The sequence below is a fragment of the Stegodyphus dumicola genome, chromosome 3 (assembly GCF_044657685.1).
Source record: "Stegodyphus dumicola isolate Sdum_Otavi_A_Nest chromosome 3, ASM4465768v1".
Lineage (NCBI taxonomy): Eukaryota > Metazoa > Arthropoda > Arachnida > Araneae > Eresidae > Stegodyphus > Stegodyphus dumicola.
The window spans coordinates 100,967,263-100,992,397 of record NC_140770.1 but is presented as its reverse complement, the minus strand read 5'-3'; the positions used below and the strand labels follow the sequence as shown (position 1 = coordinate 100,992,397).

The 25,135-nt window shown below is 31.3% G+C and overlaps 1 protein-coding gene across 1 annotated transcript in view; it reads right to left on the bottom strand.

The window, feature by feature from the left end:
* Positions 1-25,135, bottom strand: part of LOC118183166 (neuroligin-4, X-linked-like) — a 727,522-nt gene that overhangs the window by 133,573 nt on the left and 568,814 nt on the right. Inside the window, exon 3 of the mRNA XM_085813108.1 lies at positions 3,154-3,339. Coding sequence (XP_085669234.1) covers positions 3,154-3,339 — 186 coding nt within the window. The remainder of the gene's footprint in view (positions 1-3,153; positions 3,340-25,135) is intronic.

Here is a 25,135-nt window from a genome sequence, read left to right as displayed (position 1 = left end):
AAAGTTACTGTAATTTGTAAAGCGATAACTTACTGCATTTTTTATGTGATAATTGCAGATGGGCAGATATTTTTTTACTGTTTTAAATGTATACAGTTCAAACATTAGCATACTTTTATTACATTTATTCGAAGTAGTTATATTTACAATCTAATTAACTTTATAATAGAGAAAATTTTGTTTCCTTTACATATTATACATATATAACAGAAAAAGGAATGAGATTTAATTAAAATGCTATTTATATATCTGAAACTGCAAATTCTATAATAGTTTTCCAGTTTACATATTTCCTCTATTTTAATTTCTAAAACTATCGACTTCGGTGTATTTTGGACTGGGTTAATTCCGCAAAGAAAATGGTTTGCGTTTTGCTAATGTAAGTGCTAAATAAAACTAAAATAAATATTCATAGAAGGCTGCGAGTAAAAAATTTTGCAGACAGTTTATTTTATTTTGTACGTTTAAAGATTGCAATTATGCGATGGAAATTCGATTTCTTTCTCTTTCTTTGAATTTTTATCAGTAATATAGAACTGGTATTCGAATGAGATTCTAGAGAACTTAAATGCAAAACAAATCCGTAAATGGGGAAATATTAAGATTGAAATAAAAGGAAAAAATGTGAATTATGCATTAAGCACTGTATTCCATGAGCGTTTATAAATAAGTTTTTATTCTAAGCAGCGTACTCGGATTTTAAATTCTTAGCCATCGTAAAAAAACTATGTATTATAATTTAAAGTGCATTAGGTATTTGGATACTGCAAGCATGAAATGACTCAGAAAACAACTTTGAAAGTCAGTAACCAAGAAGAAAACATTAAGAAGTAAAACTTATAAGCATATTAATCGAATAAAAACAGATAAGGAGGTCCAGAATATTTTCTGATCGTCTTTTGTGCTATGCAAAGGAAAGTGCGGTAAAGAATCGAAAGATTGTTCTATATTTTCTTAAATTTTTAACTCTCTTTTTAAATTTTCCTCGAACATTTGCGGCAGTTTAACCGTAACTGGATTTTTTTACTATTATTCACTTCTTAAGTCTTTATTCAACTGCATTATTTTATATGCCTTTAATTATAAAGAAACTATATGTAACTGTAACTGCATCTATATGTCAGTAGAAAGTGATTTTTTGCCCTGCGGGCAGAATGACTTGGCGGGTGCAAAGCAAGACATCTGTCTACTTTGTCTGCCTTTCGCTAATGCTCGCTTGCAAAGCATACTTGTTGTAACTAATTTTTGTTAAATATAAAAATTATTATGTTGTGGAAATGACGAGGGATTTATTTACTTTAAGAGATTTACGTCTCTTCCAGTATAACGAGCAGGTGTTATGACCAGAGGCATATCCTGAATTTCTATGCAGGGCACGCTGCTGAACTCCAAATATTTCGAAAATTATATTAATAAATGGATATTAAAATTACATGTATTTGAGAGCTGAATATAGTATTTGCTTGTTAATATGTCGTTAAACATCATATAATAAGAAAAATAATTACATGCGTATAATAAATTTTAAATTTCTCAGATTTGTGTGCATCGCTTTAAAATTTAAAGCGGTTTAAATTTTAAATTGCCTTATTAGTACAACATATTCACATTTAAAGCAGTATTGTTTTCTACCAAAACATCTATAGGAAATCCATAAATCATTCGACAGATAATAAATGAAATTAAAAGTAAAAAAAAAAAAAAAAAAAAAAAAAAAAAAACACTAAATGTTTCTAGCGCAAAAGGAAAGATAAGCAAACAAAACATCATGCAACTTTATTCATTGATTTAAATAGTTTTTATTGCATTTAGTTCCTCTCAATAAACATCATTCTTCTCAAATTTCTAAATGCTAGCATAGTTGAGTAGATCAGTTAACACTGGTGTTTTGACCTTTTCCGATGAAAGAAAGGGCTACACGACAGTATCATCGCTTTCTCCTTGGACCAGATATAAACGATCCGGCTTCCTTCAGATTATTCTTCATGAAGTCATCCGTTCCCTTAATCATATAGTTCTCGTGTGATGTACATTAATGTTGGGACTCATCTCACTTGTCCGACGGAAGACATCTCACTTGTCGTCAGAACAAGTCCACGAAATTCATTGTGGCAAGGAGAGCAAAATTGCGCATATCGTTAGCAAGAGCCTTAAGCAACAACTGATAGTACGAATACGCTCCGTTCCGTCCCCAATTTCGATGAAAACACCCCAGGGTTTCTTCCTTCAACGAGGGAACATTTTAGCAAATTATCTCTGTCTGTCTCAAAATTCTGGTTGCGCAAAATCCACAAGGAACTATCATATATAACAATGCGATGCAGATGTTTAGCGAGACCATTATGTCCGATCTCCAAACGGAGCACCCCAACTACAATGAATCTGGAAGAGGCCGGAATATTTCAAATCGAATCCCTCCACTTTTTATTATTAATTTCTAAGTAATTTAACATGAAAGTTTTTCCTCATAACATATTTTACTATTCTTTCCACTGATGTAAATGGTGCCGTATTTATTATTATTATTATTTTATTAAGTCTTATTTGATTGCAAAATTTCATTTCCTTTTGTTGTTGTTGTCTTGTCCATGAATTTCATAGAAGAATGTTTGTCAGAGTCTCAGGAAGTTGCACTTTCAGGGTCTTGTAACTGTTAAACACCCATTTATAAAAATAAATTCTTTTAATAAATCAAAGTGTGTATATAGCGTTAGAATAACATTAATCTCAGCGATGAATAAATCATTTAATATTCCTAAATAATTATCGTTATAATATATACGATTGGGAAAATAGTGTTACGTATCCAGAAAATCCGAGATTTATGTTCATAACTGTGGGTCTTAAATGACCGATCATCCTGTTAAGGTGCTTCTAAACGTTGCCACTTAGTTACTGTCCTTCCAATCGTAGCCAAACTTTGCGATATTTTGTCTGTATGAACACTAAATTGTAGCTGTAATAGATGTATAACTTGCTGCAAAAGGTCATAAAGTGAACGATATTTTCTGAAATAAAAATTTTAGAATAATTACCAATTCGTTTAAGTAATAAATGTTTATATAATTTCATTGCATTGCGAAATATTCTACGAGGAGTTCAACGAATTTCAAAGTACTCTATTCATTACATACCTTGAAATGTAAAACTTACCTCTTGCCATAGGAGATATCATGAGAAAATTTACACAAGCGGCTCCATGTCCTTGACCGAACAACGTAACGTTGTTCGCGTCTCCTCCGAATTCTGCAATATTTTCTTGAATCCAGTGCAGTGCTGCTACTTGATCCATTAAACCATAATTGCCCCTAGCCGTTCCATCGAATGCGGGTAAGAAGCCTGTAAAAGTGAAAAGAATTAAAATGTAAAATTTTTAAGCATGTAGACACTTGTAAAATATTTCAGTATTTACTGCAATATCATCTGATCTAATGCTGCTTTTGACCTTTCTATCATTGTATTATATTATTGTCTGTTACATAGTACTATTCGGTCCATATCTGATGGATTTATTAAAGAAACAACCCGGCCGATTCTAAGCATAAAAAAAAAAAAAAAAAAAAAAAGAATCGGAAAGCGTTTTTATTGAAAAGACATGATGCAGAGCTCCATAAACTCGATAAACCACTTAATTTGTTCACGTAATCCCTGAATCTGAAACTGTTTTAATATTTTGATTTATTCAATAATTATTTATGTTTACAATTTATGAATTCGAAAAAACTTTTGCATCTTTAGTCATAAATTATCGTTTAAAAATAATAAATACGTACACTGCGGGGAAAAAAAATGTGACAGTTCTGTATCTTCCGTTCTACTGGGCCGATTCACGAAATTCAAATTGCGTTTCACATGTCTCGAAAGCACAACGTAGGATATATATTAGATTTATATATAGCACTAATCTAACATAAATATTTTGACACAAAATCGATCTTTTTCTGAAATAACACACAAGTTGCTTCCATATTATGATTCTACATCTCAACTTATGCTTAGATATAAAATTTTGTAAGTTTTGGTGTGAAATTTATGAAGAAATTTAAAATTTTATCTTGGCCCATTTTTTTCAGATTGCTCCAAGAACAATTCACTTGGCGGAATTCTTAATTTATAATATAACCTGCTTCTTTTCTTTATTTTTCATTGATAAACGAGAGGAAAAAAGATCCATCATTCATTTTTTCAAATAATTTTAACAAACAACATTTTCCTTATTATTGTTTATATTAAGTACCCCAAATTTCAAAACACGCCAAAATGGGAATTCACGTATATCTGAGTAAATTTTGAATAAAAAACTCTAATTTTTTGCAGATATGCTTAGAAATGCATCTACTTTAAGATGATGTTAAAACTTTTATAGGTTATAGTACAAAAATGTTTTTGAATTTTTAAAAAAAAAAACTATTTTAAAATACAAATTTTTAAAATAATCAATAAAACATGTGCGAATTCTGGAAGAAGAAATCAAGTAAGTTTAATAAAAAAGAGATATTAATAAATATATATCACATTCAATTAACATTGAGGAGCTAAAATTTTGAGGGCTAATTTTCAAAAAACTACTCATGCGATATTTACAAAATTATTTTGGCATAATTTGAGTCCTAGAATCAAAATATGGAAAAACATGCCATGTCATTCCAGAAAAAGTCCGATTTTGTGTCAAAATACCTATATTAAAACAATGCTATATATAAATCTAATACACATCCTAAGTCGCGCTTTCGAGACATAAAATATGCAAGTTGAATTTCGTCCATCGGCCCAGTAGAACCGGAGATGCAGAACTGTTCCCCCCCCCCCTTTTTTTCGCAGAGAACATACGTATGTGTGCAGTTATGTTTCATGTGATCCCCAGGTAACAGCACTAAATGATATTTGTATGCGCATGTCGTTAAATCGCTTTCACCCAAGCATCGTAAATGTGAATTTGTAATTTTTTTTTTATTTAAAACGGCTAGGCAAAAGTTACGAAGTTATAAACAAAGGTTCGAAACAATAGAACTAAGAACTAAAAGACAGAAGTCATTGTCTAAAGAGCATTCTTGCGTCCCAGTACCTCGACTCTTCTGTAACCCGGAAGAGCCCCCCATCAGAGCAGTTGATCCCTGTCCATTTCATCTCCAGAATCATAAAGTGGGCAAATAGGATCGGTTGAAACACCTATGCTGCGTAGGTGGCCGACAAGGCAATCATGTGCTGTAGGCAAACGGAGAGAGGGCAACTGCATTGCGGCTTGGACTATAGGGAATAAGAGGACTTAACCTCCTCCAAAGTTTTAAGACCGTACGAGTCTGAAGATCTAGTAAGATTCTATTTTAACTTCGCTAATATTTCTTTATGCTTGATCAGACAGCCTGGCTCAGTAAAAGTAGGCGGCCAGTGCAACTCTGATTAAAAATCTAGTTATAACCACGTGCAGTGCTGATAAGCACCACGTGTTTCTGTGATTCCTATTTTCTTCTTTCTATGTATTTCTTTCTCCTGATGAGGAGGGACCTTTAGCTGCCCTCGAAATCGATTGAGTGTTTCATTATACCTACGCTAAATATAAGGTTGTTTTTTACGATTTTGATTGTCACATTAGCGTGTTTCTCTTCTAGTCTATCTAGTAAGATGTTAGATGTAAATATCTTTAAAAAACAGTTTAATTCCCCAATACGAAATGACTGTATTAAGATGTTAAAATAAGCTGGCACCTCTTTTCGCAAGGAAACTGCTTCTTCATTACCACAACAGCCACAATAACCAGGCACTCACTGAAGAATGATTTGTTTCCCGCTTAAAGTGAGAGTTCTCATGAATACTTGAAACCGTTACAAGTTTGCAAAGGCAGTCATTTTTGTTTTATGATCTTCACGCAGCCATTCAAATATTTAGCTGTGTCGAACATCCATTCACACCAGAATGTTTGCAATGACTTTGTAATATTTCGTAGTTAAAAATGTATTAAATTATATGAACGATATTTATATGAAGGCTATGAAAGCTATGAGTCCTTCCAATAAAGTAAAATATTTCATCAGAAATTATGCTAAAAGAGCAAAATCATTTCAGTTATGCAATACTATAGTATTATCCCGCAATTTAAAGGATTCTAAGCCTAATATCTAACTGCGAAATGGATTAAAAATTTTTAGCATTAATAAATCATGCTCTATCGCATGCAAATAACCCAAATTACTTGTACAATTAAACAACCGAAGCATAATTTCACTGTGTTTAAACCAGTAATTAAATTTATTTCCCATATCCATGGCAATTAAGCTAATTGATTTAACTCTTCAAAATCCCAAAATTGCTGACAAAATTCTGACGGGAAACTGCAATCTTGTAACATAAGGTGGTCTTCATTCAAGATCGAAACGTCAATTTCCGTTTTCTCTGAAATCATAAAACAAAAGGAATGAATGCTCGTAATAATGTATTTCATACTTAATGAACTGTAGTCAATTTGTTACTGATGAGAAACTGAAAACAAAGGCTTCCAAAGATCTACTAGCGAGAGGTTAATAAGGCGAATTAACGACAGAAGAGAAAGAGTAATTACCCTTTGTGGAGAAAGGACGTTATGTTGTAAGTTCCCGTAGTACGCAGCTTTTGACGGGAGCTTTCCACTTTAATTGGCTGTTAAATAAATCGATTAGAAAGTTTAATTGCTGGAATGACTTGTTCGACAAAAACTCCAAGTAATTAATTATTTTCCACTTGAGATAATAATTAGCAAAATCGATGGAAGAAAAGTAATTCTGCTTCAAAGCAAAAGAAGTAATCGTTAAGATATTTATTGGTACATTCATAACGCAATGATTCACTTTAAGAGAATTTACTTTAAATTATACTTACAACTGCCTAAGTCTCATTAAATTTCAATTAATCTTCAAAAAGAAAAATTCCCTTATCTCTAAAAGAATGATTCATGCATTCACTAACGCGAAATGTGTATGCAGGTATGTATATTCTTTCTAATCTATAACTAACTTTTATGCTCATTACTAAACGAAAAGAACTGAAATTTTAGCTAATTATAATATTAGTAATTTTTTATATTCAAAATCCAGATGCACTGTAATGAAGCACAAAACTCTTTTATGTAAATGCAATTAAGGTGTTTTATAGGTAAATAGTAAGGTGTGCAAGAAAAACATTTCTACAGGTTTCTTTTTAATATTAAATTCGTCAACTAGCATTTGAGTGTGTTAAAAAATGTGAAAATATTATATAATTTTTGAACTTATTAAAATACAAGTTAAATAACAAAGCATTGAAAGCGGATTTGCTTTTGCTGTTGACTATATTTATTTGATATCCCTTTAGTTATGCTTTATTTAACACAGGTTCAGAGCAAGAACATTTAAGATCAATGGTAATATCTTAACTTAATCACGTAAATTTTACAACGAATCGTCCCTAAAATTTTACTTTTCGTTTTCCATCTGAAAACCAGAGAAGTATCTTTTTATTTTCTCAATATTCATTGCATCAGACAAATGTCTAACTTATTTTTTTTTCGAATTTGGAGTCCAATAAAACAGGCTTTCGTTTAATTATATGTACTAAGCATCGAACAATATGCTGGCAAACAAATATAATAAACTAAAATTTAAAGAGAATAAAAAAGTTTTCTTGTTTTTTGAGATTAGATACCCGAAATTGTTACCGTATATAACGTTAGTTACGATAATGGGTACTTATCCTCCACGCAACATAGTTAGAATTGTCATTAGAAATTAAATGCCGTTAATTTATTTCTCACGCTTTATGGTAAGTAACCGTTATTCGGAGAGGGATCATATAGCATGGTCTACTATGTTGTAATTCTCTTTCAAATTGTGATTGCAATCGTTTAAAAATTGAGCTATTTCAAAGCAATAAACACATTTTGTAATAAAGTAAATCTTTATATTTTGGATATCTATCTGATATGACTTGCAATTAATATAATTTATGTAGCTCAAAAATAATAATTTTCATGAACATTTGCACTTTTATTGAAGTTTATAAAAGAGGTTTTTATAGAGGAGGTTTCTAATGCCAAACGCAAACATTTACATACCGTTTGGTTTATTGAGATTACGACAAAGCACACTAGAGCTATCTGCTTAAGGGGAAGGTGGTCTTCGTGGAGGAGTTTCTAAAGGGAAACTGGCTCGTATACACGTTACACATGTGGAAAACCACGAAACCACCCATGTAGTTAGCTCGCTCCCGGGACACTTAGATACCGATACGCACTGCTAGCAAACATTTGATCAGTGCATTGCTTTTTACAGCGATTGAAATTAAATTCTACATGCAAGGAATGAACTTTACTTAATTGCGTTATTTTATTTATTTATTTATTTTTTACGTTTTGATTGAGAAATATATTCCCATTTTACCAGTAACATTATAAGGAAAAAACGTTTTTACAAATGTATGGAAACTGCTAATTTTTTGTAACATCTCTCCCTCTCTCATTTTAAATACATATATATATATAGAGAGAGAGAGCAAAAGATATATAGAAATATAGCTAGATAAATTGTCAATGCACTAGTAAATACTGGGTGAACCGGAGAAAAAATGTCATTATTTTCTTATTAATTAGACCAAATTAGATATTAAACCATTTGTCATAAGCTATTTTAAATTTTTATTTCTTTCTCTTATCTATAAGACTCCAATTTTCATTAGTTTTTGCTTTCTGAATATGAAAATCAAACGTGTATCTCGATATCACCTTCTTTTTTTAAAAAAAGTGGAAAAGCCACTTACAGCTATTTAAAAGCAAATACACTGCAAATGAATGTTTTTAAGTGCGCAATTTTTTTTCTGAAATACTCTTTAGTTACACAGGAAACTTAAAAACGGATTTTTAAAAGTTGCGTATGTAGATTCATTAGGTTTCTCAAAGCAGGAAGCATGAGAAATGGACAATACTCTTGAAGGGATTCGAACTCCAGCTCTTCGGATACAAGCCGGACGTGCATCCAATTACACCAGTTCGCTGTAAGGAAGGAGAAAATGCCTCACACGTGAACGCAATTCATAGAGGATCAGTCCATAAGCTCGTGCGCATTATGAGTATGCGTGGGATTCACTATGACGCATTTACTAAAACAATACAATTTTGAACCTGTTGAAAAGTGTCATCGTTTAACTAACATATTATTCAGTTCATCGCCAACTTTCGTAAATATCGAACGCATTTTAGTACCCATAGAAGATAAATATGGATAATGATACATTTTTTTATTTTCGTGTGGTGAATCTGCCAGGTTTGCAGCGATAAAAATTAATAGTGTACATGGTGAACACACTATTAGTGTAAGGACTGCCCAGGAATGGTTTAAAAAATTTAAAGTTGGAAAAAGCAGCATGGATGATGAACCCCGTTGAGGATATTTTGAACTGTTAGAACCAAATCAAACGATTTATTCAGAATTTTATAGTGAACAACTCTGCCATCTAAACTCAGACTTGATCAAAAAACGCCCACGATTGGTGAATATCAAGAAAGTATTGTTTCATCATGATAACGCTAGACCGTATACGGCTCAAACAACGCTGCAAAAAATTAGTGAATTTAATTGGGAGCTTTTGCCACATCCTGCTTATTCCCCAGATATTGCCCCAAGTGATTTTCAATTATTTCGTGCCTTACAAAATTTTTTTACTGGGAAAATAATTAACATTTAAACAGTATGTACACAATGAACATTCAAGTTTTTTTTTTTTTACATCAAAACCAGAGTCTTTCTATAGCAATGTCGTAAAAAAGTTGCATGTAAGATGGCGAGACATTGTAGATAACGGAGGAAAATATATAATTGATTAAAATGTTAAATTGTGTTTTTTTATATTATTTAATTTACCAAAAAATGTGTACGAATTTATCGACTGACTATAAAACAGAAGTTCGGTTTGCTAGAGAGTTTGTTAATAATATGGTTGATTGTAATTATTCCTGATTCTTCAGAAATGTGATGGGAAAGTTGGATATATTTAATTTCAAGTTACGAAATTAACAAGCTTATGATAATACGAATAAAACGCATTTATTAGTTATATCTTAGAGAATTAGTTTTGAGAATCGCTTTAAATAATTCAATTGGCATTACTTATGCAACGTAAACTGAATAAAGATTTAAGTAAATAGAAGTGATATTGCAGAAACGTAACATAAAATGTATTTCAGCATTATTACCCAACCATATTAATACACATCAAATTGAGGACTCACTTTTTATACAACATTTAATTTTATCAAATACACTCTGGATGTATTTCTGGATTTCAAAATTCTAAGGAATTTAACCAGTTCAAAAAAATATTACATACATTTTAACATTATTCTGACTTAGTATTAAAATAACCCAATGAAATAAAGACTGTTGCCTGTTCAAAATAAAAACAATTTATCCCTAAGATTTAATTGGTAGATAAAGAAAAATCGGTAATTAAGGACATTTTCATTCATTTTTAATTACAACGGATTAAATTTTAGGTAGTAACTTAAAGTTATTTTCCGTAATCTTCCTTTCAGACATATTTCAAGTTTGTTTATTACATTCTTTTTTATTTTTAGTTCTTCATTAAAGCGAAAGAAAATTCTACTCAGCAGAAACAGGCTTCAGTTTTAAATATTCTTTGTAAGTAAAGTTCCTTAGAAATAATGTCATTTTTCACTTAATTTAATTCTTAAAGTGAAAAATAGAAAGAAAAATTACAATGAATTGAGAAATGCAAATTTTCAATGCAAATGTTTCGATGCAAATGCTTTTAAAGGAAATCTAATTCCACAGCAGCAAGTTTAAAAATACGTTTTACTATCTCAGAAATGTATTTTTCTTCTAAGTGCAAATGCTTATAGCTGAATGTCTAACAGAATCAAAATTAAAAATACATATCTCGACGAAAAATGTCTATTTTTGACAAATGACTGAATTTGAGCATAAACAATATTTAAATAACGAAGCTTATACGAAACAGGAAAGCAATAAAATAATTTTACTAGATGATTCTGTTATTAATGATTTGAGTACCATTAAAGGATCCGTTACTTTTATAAATTCTCAGGTAAAATATTTGAAGTTCCCTTCAAAACTGAACGCAGCTTATTAAGTTACCAAACTTACTGTTTTGTCAAAAATAATAAAATTTTATGTATGAATGCACTCTTCTTGCCAAATTACAAAATGTGTCTTGTAATATATGTTCTCATTTGAAACTTAGTTCACCACAGATGTTAAATACATATTAAAACTCGAGAATTGGTCAATTTTGTGATGAAACATTTCAAAATAAATCGTTGCCTTTTCTATAAAGTGTAATTAATTTTAAAATAGGTACACTAGAAGTATTACCTGAAATATCACATTAGATATTGACTGTAGTTAATTTCGATTAGATTGATTTTGGATGCACATGGATGTCAATGTGTATGCGTCAATTTTTTTAGCTTAAGTTAAAGAGTTATAAGATTTATGGATGTCATTAGGTTATCGGTTTAAACAGCCATTAAATTCATCGATGTAGAAGAAATGAAAAATGTATCCTCGGCGGGATTCGAGTATGAGATTTTCTAATGCTAGACGGACGTACTGTCCAGTCACATAACGAAACCACACGGTGATAAATGATAAAATATATTATAGCATTCTAAACTAATTCCTGTAGCATGTATCTAAAAACAAAAATTATGAAATATTACCATTTAAAATTTGCTTTTGATTTATGAGAAGAATTTTTCATGATTTATTAAATCGATTAAGCTATATTTATTAATTAATCTGAGCTGCATCCAAATTACAATACGTTTTGCAATCAAGGTCAGTTTATAAGGTATTTCTCCTGCCTTCTTAGCGAGCATTTGTGGTGTAGAGATCTGCCCGCTCAGCGCGTAGTTCAGAGGTCCGCGGTTCGATTCCCGGCGAAAACGTTGCATATTTTTCATCTTGTCTGCTTCCAAAAATAGCTAATGTCTCTACAGTGGCGCCCGAACTAAAAGGGTGTTGGATGATGATTCTCCTCACCCAGGATTTGGCGATTGGGTCCCCTAAGACCCCAGTCGCCTTTTAAAAGGGGAAGTATATAAGGTATTTCTCTCGTCTTCTTAACGAGCCTTCGTGGTGTAGTGGTCTGTACGCTCAATGCGTAATTGAGCAGTCCGCGTTTCGATTCCCGCCGAAGGCGTTGCATATTGTTGATCTTGTCTGCTTCCAAAAATACCTAATGTCTCTGCAAGTTATTCTTGTATATAACGGAAGGCCCAGTTAATCTGTAGTATACGATCTGTTGTTTTCAGCAGTCATTTGATTTTCAGATGGCAGTTTAACTGGTTATTATTTTAATCATTTCCTTACGAAATTTTATTGCAGATCTAAAATTTATAAATAGCATTTTATTGGTGCCGTCTAAGAGACAGATAACTTATATATATATATATGATATTTTAGCGATTCACAGTCGTGAGACGTTCATAGAATTTCAGTAGATGAAACCAATTCCCTTTTTAATCATGTCTGAGAAAAAACTGTTATTTAGATATGACTGGAGGGATCATCACAACTGGCTTCATCCTTTAAAAAAAAAAAAAAAAAAAAAAAAAACAAAATTTTTTTTTTTTTGAAGAGCAAAAATTATTCCGAGATTTATTTTAACTAACATTGGTACAATATTAGGGATGCTACTAAACGCTACCCACAATTTCTGGATATTCAGCTTACATAATAGGAAAAGAAGCTTAGCGAAGAGACGTGACTAACTACAAATGTGATCCAGTAATTTTATTAATACTTTTTGTCATATTTTATATTTTATGTATATAGATGCAATGTCATGCGTTTTATAGTAATCTCACTAGCGCGCCACATCTCCTTGCACTTTATTCTGGAGCTAACTTCGCCACAATTGTACCATGAATACTTTCTCTGTGAATATTTCTTGCACGGTAATTTGGTTACTCTACACCATACAATAACACTTCTTTTCTCACTTTCATGTCATAATTTAACGTAGCTTTTATTGTCTCAGAATTAGAAATAAATTTCCCTTTTAGTGAAACACTGTTCAAAACAGAACGTATTTTTCAACATTCCGGCAACAGTGTTTTTCACAACCTTCTGTATCCGTCTCCTAGATACAGTCTAGATACACTCAACTGCCTCATATTTTCTATAATTTCTTTTAACGCTGCAAATGTGAATAATACTATTCAAATAATCCAAATCCATAATTATCATCCATTAATAATATTTATACACGATTATAAATTGACATGTCTTATTATGTTGTTGTTGTTGTTACTTATGCTCATTTGTCTGACCTAGTCAGCCCTACTCCACGAAATTCATCGTGGCAAGGAGCGCTAGATTACGCCTGGCGTTGGCAACAGGCTTGAGCATCATTTAGGTGATAGGGCGATTGAGCTCAGTTTCACCCCCAATTTTGATGGAGAGCACACCGGGGGGACGGGTCCAAGCGTCTCCCACCTCTCTCCCCTTCCACCAAACCACATGAGAGGACTTTCGGCTCGTCGCCTGTTTAGAGTGGTCGCACCGACACTATACATTTACAAACTATACATCCGTTCTCCGGGATTCAAACCCGGGCCTTTCGTGTGTTATTATTAATAATGCTTTATAACCTCATTCTATAGTTTCCAAGTTAGAACTAAATTATTAAGTGGGATGTAAACTTTCGGAAAGCCTCAGTGAAAATTCATATTTTTGAGAATGTTATGAAATATTTTGTTTCGAATCATAATATTTTAAACTCACAGGTTTTTCATTTCATTCAAAATACCGGATCATATTCTTTCAGATCAAATCATAAGATTTTATGGCATTTAACTGCAGTACAATCTGCAAAAGATAATGTCTAACCTATTCTAACTACAGCAAGAGAGCAAATTTTAATGGTGGCGGAAATGAATGCCACAAGCAAAGCCAAAGCGACAAAAGAGACATCCCGTGGTCCTAGGTATTTCCCTTCTATTTTGCTTTATCCAACGAGGCATTAGTGAGAAGAGACTTATCAAAGTTACGATCACGGCAAATCACCGGAAACAAATTCGAAGGGGAAAATCGCGGTCCGTTAGCACATCGTAAACGACTTAAAGGAGAAATAACTGAATTATATACTTAATATTTTGAAATAATTTTGAATAAAGTTTTCATGTTTAGACATTTTTCGCATCGACGTAAATTTGAATTGTTATTACGTTAGAATGATTTAATTATGACTTAATTTCCTATGCGTTTACTTGGCTTTTAAAATAAATCCCGAGTAATTGTTTTTATATTAGTGTCGCGACCGAATTATAATAGCATTTTAATTGGATAAAAATGCACATTCCATATTTTGAGATTAAATTATTAGATATCAGTTCTCAACCACATGAGCATATAGATGCCAGATAACTTTTCATTATATCGTAATAACTTATCAATAAGTCGTTAATATTGCGTATAAACATATAAAGGGGCAAAATATACTCAGCAGAATATTATAAATATTAATTCACGCACACACTTTTGCTATTATTAATCAGTTTTAAATTTGCAGTTAGTTATATTTCATTACTTAGCACATGCTAGGCTTAACAACGGAAAATTTACTACTCGTCAGATCGAATTAATACTTTTTTCCTTTCAAAACTTTGTTCATTTAACGTTAGAGATTTTAAGAACTAACTCGACTTTCAATTCTTATCCCAAAGGACGTTAATCTAGAAGGGCTATCAATTTCATTTAGGCATTTTGAGTTGTTTCACTATAAATGACTGTTCACTTTTCAAATTGTTGCCACCAAATATTATCGCCCTGTGTTATATTTAAAGAAATTAAATAATGAAAAATCTGCATAAATCTATGCATGTTTCTCTTGCATTGTGATAAAACAACGGTACCTAGAGCCATCAAATTTTGAATAACGTAATCTTCCATCGAATATGGGCATCTGGAAGCCCTCATTTTGAATTTGAAATTTGTTTTATTTATTTCATATTTTGTAACACTTCAACGAATGTTTGATTAACAAACTCAACGATTTCAAAGCCAGCAATGGCAAAACTGAATGAAAAAAAAATTGTATCTCCTGCGCGCGAGACTGTGTATCGGAAATTCTAAAGATATGCTCATTTTAAAATTACTTTGCGATATTGAAGTTGAATTGAATTTTATGGTGCAAAGAGCATAATATTTAATAAAATAAGCGTAACACACAAAACGTTAAAAAATGGTCCCTTTGGGCGTAATATAAAATCTGAAAACTTTCAGTTTTTTTTCCGTTTGTTTTTGGATGAAATTTTCATTTAAGTACATTTTCATATATTGGATTACTTTTGTCCACTTGTTTTGTTTATGTTTTTAGACTTTGTGTAACAGAAAAAGAATTTTGATTATATTTTCAAGCTTTGCTTAGTTATGATTTCGATGCGATAATTTTGGAAAAAAAATCACTCCGACTTTTATGGGCTCAAATTATCAATATTCTTTCATGTCTTGGATTGTTTGTGTTTACATGCTTGTACTTTCAACTCGGCCTGCTCGAAATACAAAGATAAAAATCTTTAAATTTTTTTAAAGTTTTATAAGTTGGTTCATGATTTCGATTCTAAAATTTTGCAATTTTCTGCACTACTTACTACAGCAAGTAGGGGTTTAACTGACAAAGACACGTGTTACTTTGATTTCTTGTATGAGATTACTTTCAGTATATAATTTTGATTTGTGTGATTCAGAAAAGACTCAGGTTGCTTATATATTTACTTATGTATTTCTTTTGTTGCACCAACCCCTGATGAAGACGCAAATTTCTTTTTTCCTTTCCATTTCGGATTTTTCCTCATAAAATTCATTTAAAAATATCTATAAAATAAAATGCATTGAAAAAAATTTGGCTTTCTTCACTAGCGATATTTGATATTGGCACAAAAATGTTAGAACAATAAAATGGGATAAAAAATATTTAAAAACTAAAATTGAAATATATGTGAGTCATGTATTGCTTAAAGATTCAATATTAAATCATTAAAATATCATTACTTTCATAATTATATAAGAAAAAAACCTAATCATAAAATCTCTGAATATTTGTGTTAATAAACATTCATTTCTATTGTTTTAATTTGATTTCAAACTCATCTTTTCTGGATTATTCATTTGGTTAGTTTACTCTCAACTAATTTAGTTTCTTAGAATTTAGTCTTTTTTTTTTTTTTTTTTTTTTTTTTTTTTTTTTTTTTTTTTTGCTTATGTTGCTGAGTAATACTTTATTAATTATTTGTCTACTGAACTAAAACCTTGTTTCCATAGCACTAATGCGGCAGGTTTAGACAACTACGCAAGTTCTCGAATGTGAGAATCGTTCTGATTCCACCTTAATAAAAGAAATTGCAAATCATTAACTATTTTTTAACTATTTCATTCAAATGCGCTACTCTTACAGTTACGCAAATGTTTTCATTAGATATGAAAATTGTTTGAGAATTTGAAGATTTTTCAATCTCCGAAAATAATTCACACAGGTCCGATGATAGGTGGATTAAATTTATTTTATTAAAAGAAACGCTTCAGAGTTATGGATAATTCTGCAGAAATACTCATACAGGTGTCCACAATGTCACAGAGTACAATCAGAAGTTACGCTTCAAACTACTAAGAACGTTAAACATAACGCAAGCAAAGCACATCTAAAACCCCGTTTGTATTAGGGAGAAATGAAGATATGCAGCAGTTTAGCCTTCAGGACAGGTTCAGATACACAATCGTCTTCCATTACTTAAACCATAAGCCACTGCGAGCAATGATGTCACAAACGCAAATCGGATCGGCTACATCTTTTATATAACGTTTGCTACATCTTTTTTGACATTATTCACTATTGCTATAATAGAATGCCATCGGAGTTTAACTCTTTAATTAATTAAAATACACCTAAATGAATATTAAATGCAATTTATATACGAGACCAAATGGTTAAAAGAAGAGAAATCACGTATGCTGCTAAACGGTTTTAAATGCAATGCTTTGTGACTGTTAAAGTTTCAAACTTTGCGTTTTGAAAAAAATGAATAAAACGAGAAATTAATATTAATTATAAATGTTTTAATATTGATTATAAATGGTTTAGAAACTATATTATAATTAATTCATGTACTAAAATTGTTAATTGTTTTGAATGTGTTTTACAAAGACTTTAAATAAAAGCTTGTAATTTAGGTTTATATTAACCAACTAAATAGCACTAGTTTTATTATATATATATGCATTGAATCAACAATAAACTTTTTGCGAAATTTGAAATGATTTAATGACCATTTAAATAGTTTACATTCCCTAAACTGCGTTTCCTCAGTTTACGTTTTTTCGACAAATCGTTTTACTTAAAGACCTAAAACTTATATAGATATGGAACTAAATTATTTAATATATTTACCGATTATTTAAAATTATATGCTTTATAGAAATAAGGATGGGTTTTGCAAAATACTGAAAAGAAAAAAATATTTAAAGTGAAAATGTGATTAAGATCATATTTGTTTCGAAGTTTTACATAAGAATGTGTTTTTATTTTTTCCTCAGACAGTAGTAATTCATTAATAGCAAAATTAATCTATAGAGTTATTATGAACGCTCTAAAAAATACAATAAGAGAATTTAGGGGGAAAATAGTGAAAATTGTAGGAGAAGAAAGATACGAGTATTTTAATTGTTAAACTTTTCTTCCAAAAATTTTAATTAAGAAAAATTACATGCAAAAAAAATATTTTTTTAGCTTAAAATCGTTTTGTCTTACAAAACCATTTAATACTATTCATAAGAAGCAGATGCAAATTCTTAAATAAAAAAATAATTCAAAAGGTGCCGAATCCCCTTGTCACGTTGAAGCCGATATGCGCATCTTTAGTTTTAATTTGAACGGTGTTTCTGGAATACCCAGCATTAGATAACTTTTCTGTACTTTTTGAAAAATTTCCGTATTTCGTACGGTTCTATGTAATTTTTTTGGATGATATCGCATCCCTAGATATCTAACAACGCGATTATTTCGCTGACAGTCCAGCGAGCAGTCAGCCATGTTGTTTATTAAAACTAAGTGCACCGCGCAATCGCGCAGTGCAGTATGGGAAATCTCCCCATTTGCTCTGCTCCCGAGAGGTAGGAACGTTCTAAAAAAATCCTACTTCCACTTCAGAAAAGCAGTTAATGCTTGTTCGCCGTGTGAATGGGACACGTTGGAAGAACTAGTTTTCCCTACCGGTTGAATCTGCTCTTGTGAACGGGGCTTATAAGGCGAAGTTTCCAATACTCAGAAGTCGCTCTGAACTAACAACTCACAACTACTCAGAACTGGTGCTCTGTATGATCTTATATAATTATATCTTTGTTTGTATGATCTTATATAACCTTTGTTGTCACTTAACAAAGGTTTACTCCTTACCATATATCAATATATACGTTAGATATATGATAACTAAGTCATGTATAATGCATAACGGCTATGGATATTGCGTAATGGCTGTAATTAGAATAAAAGAGCTCAGCAGAAATGTCCTTGAGCAGGACTTCTTGAGAGAAACTTCCTCGTATTTGCATTACCTGTGAGAAAACACCTGAAAACCAACTATTTTGCCCAGGAAATATCAGCAGTGTTAACGAGATTTTCCCGTTTGAAATACAGCACACTGATTTACATTATAATGTTCCTAAAGTATATCCCTAACTCACAATATAAAGCACATGAAATTCAAAAAGCCAGACTTTCGATTTAAACATAATATAATTTTAGGTATATTTTGTTTGTAGTGTCTATCTAATTCGTGTGGTTTTCTCCTATGAGAGCTTGGTGAATCATTTTCCTTTGAGGAAGAAACAATTCGTCAGGAGCAAGAGGTTTGGTTTTATTTTATTTTCAAGCAACCATTGCCACATTATACATCATGTCTCTGATTGTTATTTCGTAAAAAAAAAAAAAAATTCACAACTGTATTTCAGCTGTAGATCAGGTTTCGGTTTTTAAATTTGAAGAATGATGCCATCGAAGTAAATAAGTTTATGGCCAATACATTGAGATTTGAAAACTGTATCTGTTTAACAAATTTCCTCTGCATCTTGCAGGAATTTGTTGTGCGGTATTCCATGACAAGTGGTGTTTCACAAGCCTAATTCACAAGTGCACATCAGTATCACCACTGAGGGAGGAGTTTTAAAAAGGGACCAATGAGCTTCGGTTGCTCTTGTGACGCTGAAACTTTGAAACTGTATGTAGTTGTTTACTGTTTATTTTGCATTTGTTTCGTAGTTATAAATGTATGGCGTACAAATGCTGCTATCATTTCAGATGCTCAAAATCTCGTAATGCTTTCATTTTAAAAGTTTATTTAATCGTCATACATTTCAGTTTCGTGAAACGTATCACGCACTAATATTCGGATTAATGTTCATGACATATTATATGTTCATGACATATATAGAATATGACTCGACCTACAATTAGCCTCGAATATTATGTATTTATTAACACCTGTGGATTAAGAGAATTCAAATGTATATTTCTTTACTGAGCTAGAACTAACTGGAGGTGTAAAAGGGAATCTAGTATTTTTCTACTTCAATGCTTGCATTTCTTTGATTTTGAAAGTGTAAGATTCAAAGTGCATCTGATCTGATTATATCTATTGTTATCTTTAAAATATATATATATATGGATAAATTAAATACATTCATTGTGAATAGGATAAATCCATTTTGTTTGAAGGGAATTTCTTGTGCAGGCAATACATTTAAGAGTGAACCCAGATATTAATGTCAAATTTAACACTAAATCTGTAGCAATGCAAATTAGGAAATTTGACTTTAAATAAATCTGTGCATTGATTATTATAACATAACATCTTTCTCATATAGACTGCAATAAAACATGCTGAGACGTCTACTATTTACATTTATATTTATGCTTATATTTGATCTAATTTCGTTTCTGAAAATTTTCAGAAGAAATCCACGATGTTTTAATTATTTTCTACAGCAAATTGCATGGCAAAACGTTTGCAACCAAGACAAAACAATTTTTGCCGTGCTTTAAACAAGAGTTTATTTCTATTATTTTCGCATGAACAATGGGAAATTAACAGAAATATTATTGGAAGCATACTGGTCCAATCTAGAAGCCACTCCTTGGGTGGCGATATAGATGCACACTTACGAAATATGCGTCCTGTAAACACATGGACGAAAATGTGCAGAGAAAACAATGCAAAGGGGAAACGTCGTCTTACCAAACATCATGGGAGAAAAGAAAGCAAGGAGAAAATATGGCAGTTTTAAAACTGCGTGGTAGAAAATAAAGCGGCACAAAAACTTCGTAATTCTAAAACATTATCGTACAAAATATAGTTGTCAAAAATAAATCACCTACGAATACTCGTATAGTATTAACATCACAGACATGCGTTTTCTGGTTATAAAACTTTTAAGTGAATTTTAGCGCAAGGACTTGTGAGCACAGGCAGAGGGAAGTAATTTCATAATTCTTTGTAGCCAGTTTTACTGCGACATATTTATGTAACATTAGATTTCTTTACATGTTCGGACTAACAACATCATTTGCCACTGAGCAAGCCGAATTAATATATATATATATATATATATATATATTTTTCATTTCAAAACTTTTGTTGCTCTAATGTTAAGGATTTTTAGAAATAACAGTTTTTTTTTTTTTTTTTTTTTTTTTTTTTAATTTTATGTTTTTTGGATCAAATTTTTACTAGCTAGTATTTTTTCATATGTTGGGTTGCTTCTATTTAGATGTTTTGTTTTTGTTTTTGCACCCAGCCTGCTTTATTAGGAAATAATTTTTATTAGATATTTATGCATTTCTGCTTACTTATGATTTTATGTCATAACTCTGAAAAAATATATTTTCTCCGGCCTGTATGGTTTCAAATTATTATTTTTCATGTGCTGGAATGTTTGCGTTTACATGTTTGTTTTTAAAATTGGTGTGCGCAAAATTAAAACAAATTACGAAAAAAAAATAAGCTCTTTTATGCTCGTTTATGATATTGATGCTATAATTTTGCAGTTTTTTTCAGCCACTTTCTACAGCCTATAGGGGTTGGAATGATAACGACACAGATTAATTTCGCTTAATTTCTGAGATTATTTTAAGTATTAACCTTTAAATTTTATCTCTTTTTTGGTTAAGAAACAGGTTGAAGTCTTAACTTCTTTCGTTGCACTACGAAAGAAGCGGCAATGTAGCGAAGGATGTAAATTTATTTTTTTTACATTTTTAGTTTTGGCATTTTTTGCACCATCATGCAGTTTGCCACTGTGACTCTGGTTTTAAGTTTTTGAGAAGGTTTTGTATCGATTTGTTTATGGAATGGATTTTAAACATATTTATTTTGTTTTGCGTCTGCATATATCTATCTATCTGTCTGTCTATCTGTCTATCTATCTATATCTATACCTACATATCTATATATATGTAGGCTAAATATGCATAGTTTAATAGGACTCATGTTTATTTTTAATTTCACTTTGCATATATAATTAAATATTTGTTTAAATCAAAATTATCTAACACGAAGATTTACATACACATTTCTTTTCAAAAATACGGGCGGAAATGGAAGAAAAGCATTTATATTTTCAAAAGTTAAAATACAAACATTTGTTTAAATAAATAATAATTTATCCCTATATATAAGACGTATATTCAGTAAATACATATTTTTTTTCTGAAACATTGAGTTGTGAATTACAGCATATACTTTGACACCATCAAGAAAGGCAAGGAATTTATACAAATATGTGAGTAGATTAAAAATAAGAATCCTATTACCGCGCATTTTATTCCAGGAAAATTACATTTTGTGTAAAGTAGAAACTCCCTTTAGAATACTGAACTTCAGGCAGTTACAAATTTTATCGCATCCGAGCACGTATTTATCATTCAGTTAGCCATTCGTAGAGAGTTTTCTCTTGACTTTTTTTTTTGTCTGTTTCTTGTCTCAGTTGTACTTTCTTCAGTATCGCTAATGCTTCAACATTTTCTTCTTTAATTTTAAGCTCTAAGATTTTTCATTCGCCTAGTTTATTTATACTGGGCCTGATTTGCATAAAAAGCACTTCTGGAATGGCAAAATTTGCTGCTGAAATCTTTTTTTTTTTTTTTTTTTTATTTATTTATCATGCACGGGTTATTCTGAGTTATTTCTTTTAAATCTTAAGTTATTTTTATTAACTTTTCAAATATTTTAAATCCAGTAAGTCAATTTTTGCTTTTTTCGTATTCGCATGGATTCTAAATACCATTTATTTAAAACAGTTTTATTTTAACATAGGGAATTCGAAAATATTAATTGCGACAGCAGCAAGTGAATTTTTGAAATTCACTTTCATAGACCAAATATGTAGTTTTAGAGTATTATAGCAACAATTATAATCTTGCAGAAGCAAATGTGAAAATTAAACTCTTCACTTTGACGGGACTCATACTAGGGATCTTTCCCTCGCTGAACTCGTTAACTACTACACCACGACAGTATACACGGGGGCATGCGATAATTCCTTACAAAATTAAACTAACTCAGAGTTTCACACATGTGGATAGATATGTTAATTGAAATTCTCCTGTGACGTAAGGTTACAAATGTGTAAATTCTTGAAAACTCAGATCAGTCGCTTCTATCTCGAGGCTACTACATTCAGTAAATGCTGATGCAATATTCCCAGTTATCCACGTTGATGATGAGAATTCGCATTTTCATGAATACTCTCAGTATTCCATGTGAGAGAGAATCTTAGATGAGTCGAGGTGGCCGTTGTGCTTCACCGTAAAGGTAATCAGTTGTATCTCACGTGGACGAGAATCTCTAGGTTTCCTTAAATGGACACATTCCACATCTAGAAACTAGTCCTAAAACTTGAAAGCAATAGAAAAATTAGCAGTCTCGTTTTTTGTGATGTGTCTGAATGGTTTAAGAATGGCTCATGCCAAAGGACTGTCATAATTCGTTTGACACCATCAGCATTTGCTTTAATTCGTTCGACACCCTCAGAATGCAATATCAATAATGACATTTCAATGTCTTTTGAAAATGGATGCTTCGAATATTTACCGTTGTTGTTTTAATACGAAATAAACACTCACTTCGGAAATTGTGTTTATAAAATAATAGAAATTATTTCATCTTTGTTATAACGTCCACTGCGGCGCTGCTTTACTGAATTCATTACCAATTTAATAAAGATTGCGCTATTTTTAAGTGAATTTGCCATTTGTTTTTCTGTAAAGTTTTGTATTTATTCACTTACCACCTTATTAATTTAATTCTTACTGTCATTTCTGATTGAATGGCCTCCCATCAGGATGTAAATGAGTTAATGTTTATAAGAACAAAGTTCTTCAAGTTAAGAGAGAGCCTTTGAGAGCAACTTCAAACCTACTACGTACTATTTAAGTCTAGCCCTTAGATCTACTTGAGTCGGTTTTAACCTTTTTTTTTTTTTTTTTTTCTGTGTTTAAACGCATGATTAAAGAGCTCAAGGCAATTTTTACAGTAAGATTTTGCCGTGAAAAATGCATATTTTAGTTGTTTAAGTCTTATACTAACGCTTTTGTTCTGTTGAAAACCATAAAAATCTCTTAATTTCTATCAAAATATTTATTGTAAACATTCTTCTGAGTTATAGTTGTTGGTCTGGAGGGCTAAGATGGGCAATAAATTATACCTGAATGTATTACGGAGGCAGAATTCAGCTTTGAAGGACACTTAGCTTTGGTTAACTCTAATCGGTGGATCTCATGATAATTGATATTGATTGCAGCACATAAAATCTGAAGACATTTCATCCTAAAAATACAGACGGATAATTTAACAAATCGGTAAAAGAGAACTTATTTCAGTATTAAATGTTGACCCGCCGCTGAACATTGGTAGTTCGGTCCCAGGTTCGAGTCCTAGCGACGGGATTGGTGGTATGGTCGTTTTCGTGGTTTTCTCCATGTGTAACGTGGATACGAGCCTGTTTCTTTTAAAAAGACCTTCAGAAGGCATCCCTCCTTTTCCGTATAGTGCCTAAGGGCGGAGCACGTATTAAATAAAAAAATAATAAACGTTATTTCATTATCAAAAACTGCATAAAAGTGTTCAACAAAATTTTATTTTGTTGAAAACTTTTACACACTTACACAATTATTTATATACGAATCTAAGACATTCTGCAAAATTTTCTTTTATCTAATATCTGTGTTCTGAATTTCTTAAACACATTTCAATAATATATGTTATTATTATTAAATGTCGTGTATAATATATGTTTGAATTACTATGAAACATATTCCTTATTTAAAAAGGCTTATGAAGTGCTTCAATCAAAAAACTCCTGATTCGCTTATGTCGCTCAGAAAAAGTTTCATATGAAAGAGTTCTGAATATGATTTCTTCATGCTATATAACATTAATTATCGTTTCATTAAAAAATAATAAATAAGACCTGAATGAATATATATTTCTTTAGACAGAGGAGTTAGCTTGTAAGGTAGTTTCTTCATCCTTGCAGAATGCCTTCCCAATGTAATTGGAAGACAGCTCAGCTAACAGTAGAAAGGTTCAGATTTTAGATCCTGGCAGAGGCAATGTTTCTGCTTCGAAGATTCTAATGACTCTATAGAAGCGCCAGAACTAACATTTGGCGGATTATTATTCTTCAACACCTAAATTTTGATGATTAGGTTCCTGTCTTCCAGCTGCCTTAAAGTGTTTTCTCTCTCTTTTCTACGTGTTTTCAAGGTGTAATAGGAAGCAAGTCCGATTAGTAATCAAGATGTTCGCAGTTTGATACCGGCCAAAGCAATGCACATTTTTTATGTTTACTGCCTCAATAAATCTAATACCTCAATAAAGTATAATAAAATAATTATTTGCTTAGCACTTGAGCCATAAGTAATTAGAAAGTAAAACAGTATTTCCAGTTCAAATCATTGTTTCTGAGAAAACGAAAACGATTATAAACGTGTATTGCATACAATAACCCAAATAAAGAGATGGAATCAATTGCTGTGTTCATAGTAAAATGCCAAAAACAATATCTAGATAACTAGACCAAGAAGAAGTAAATTGTTTTGG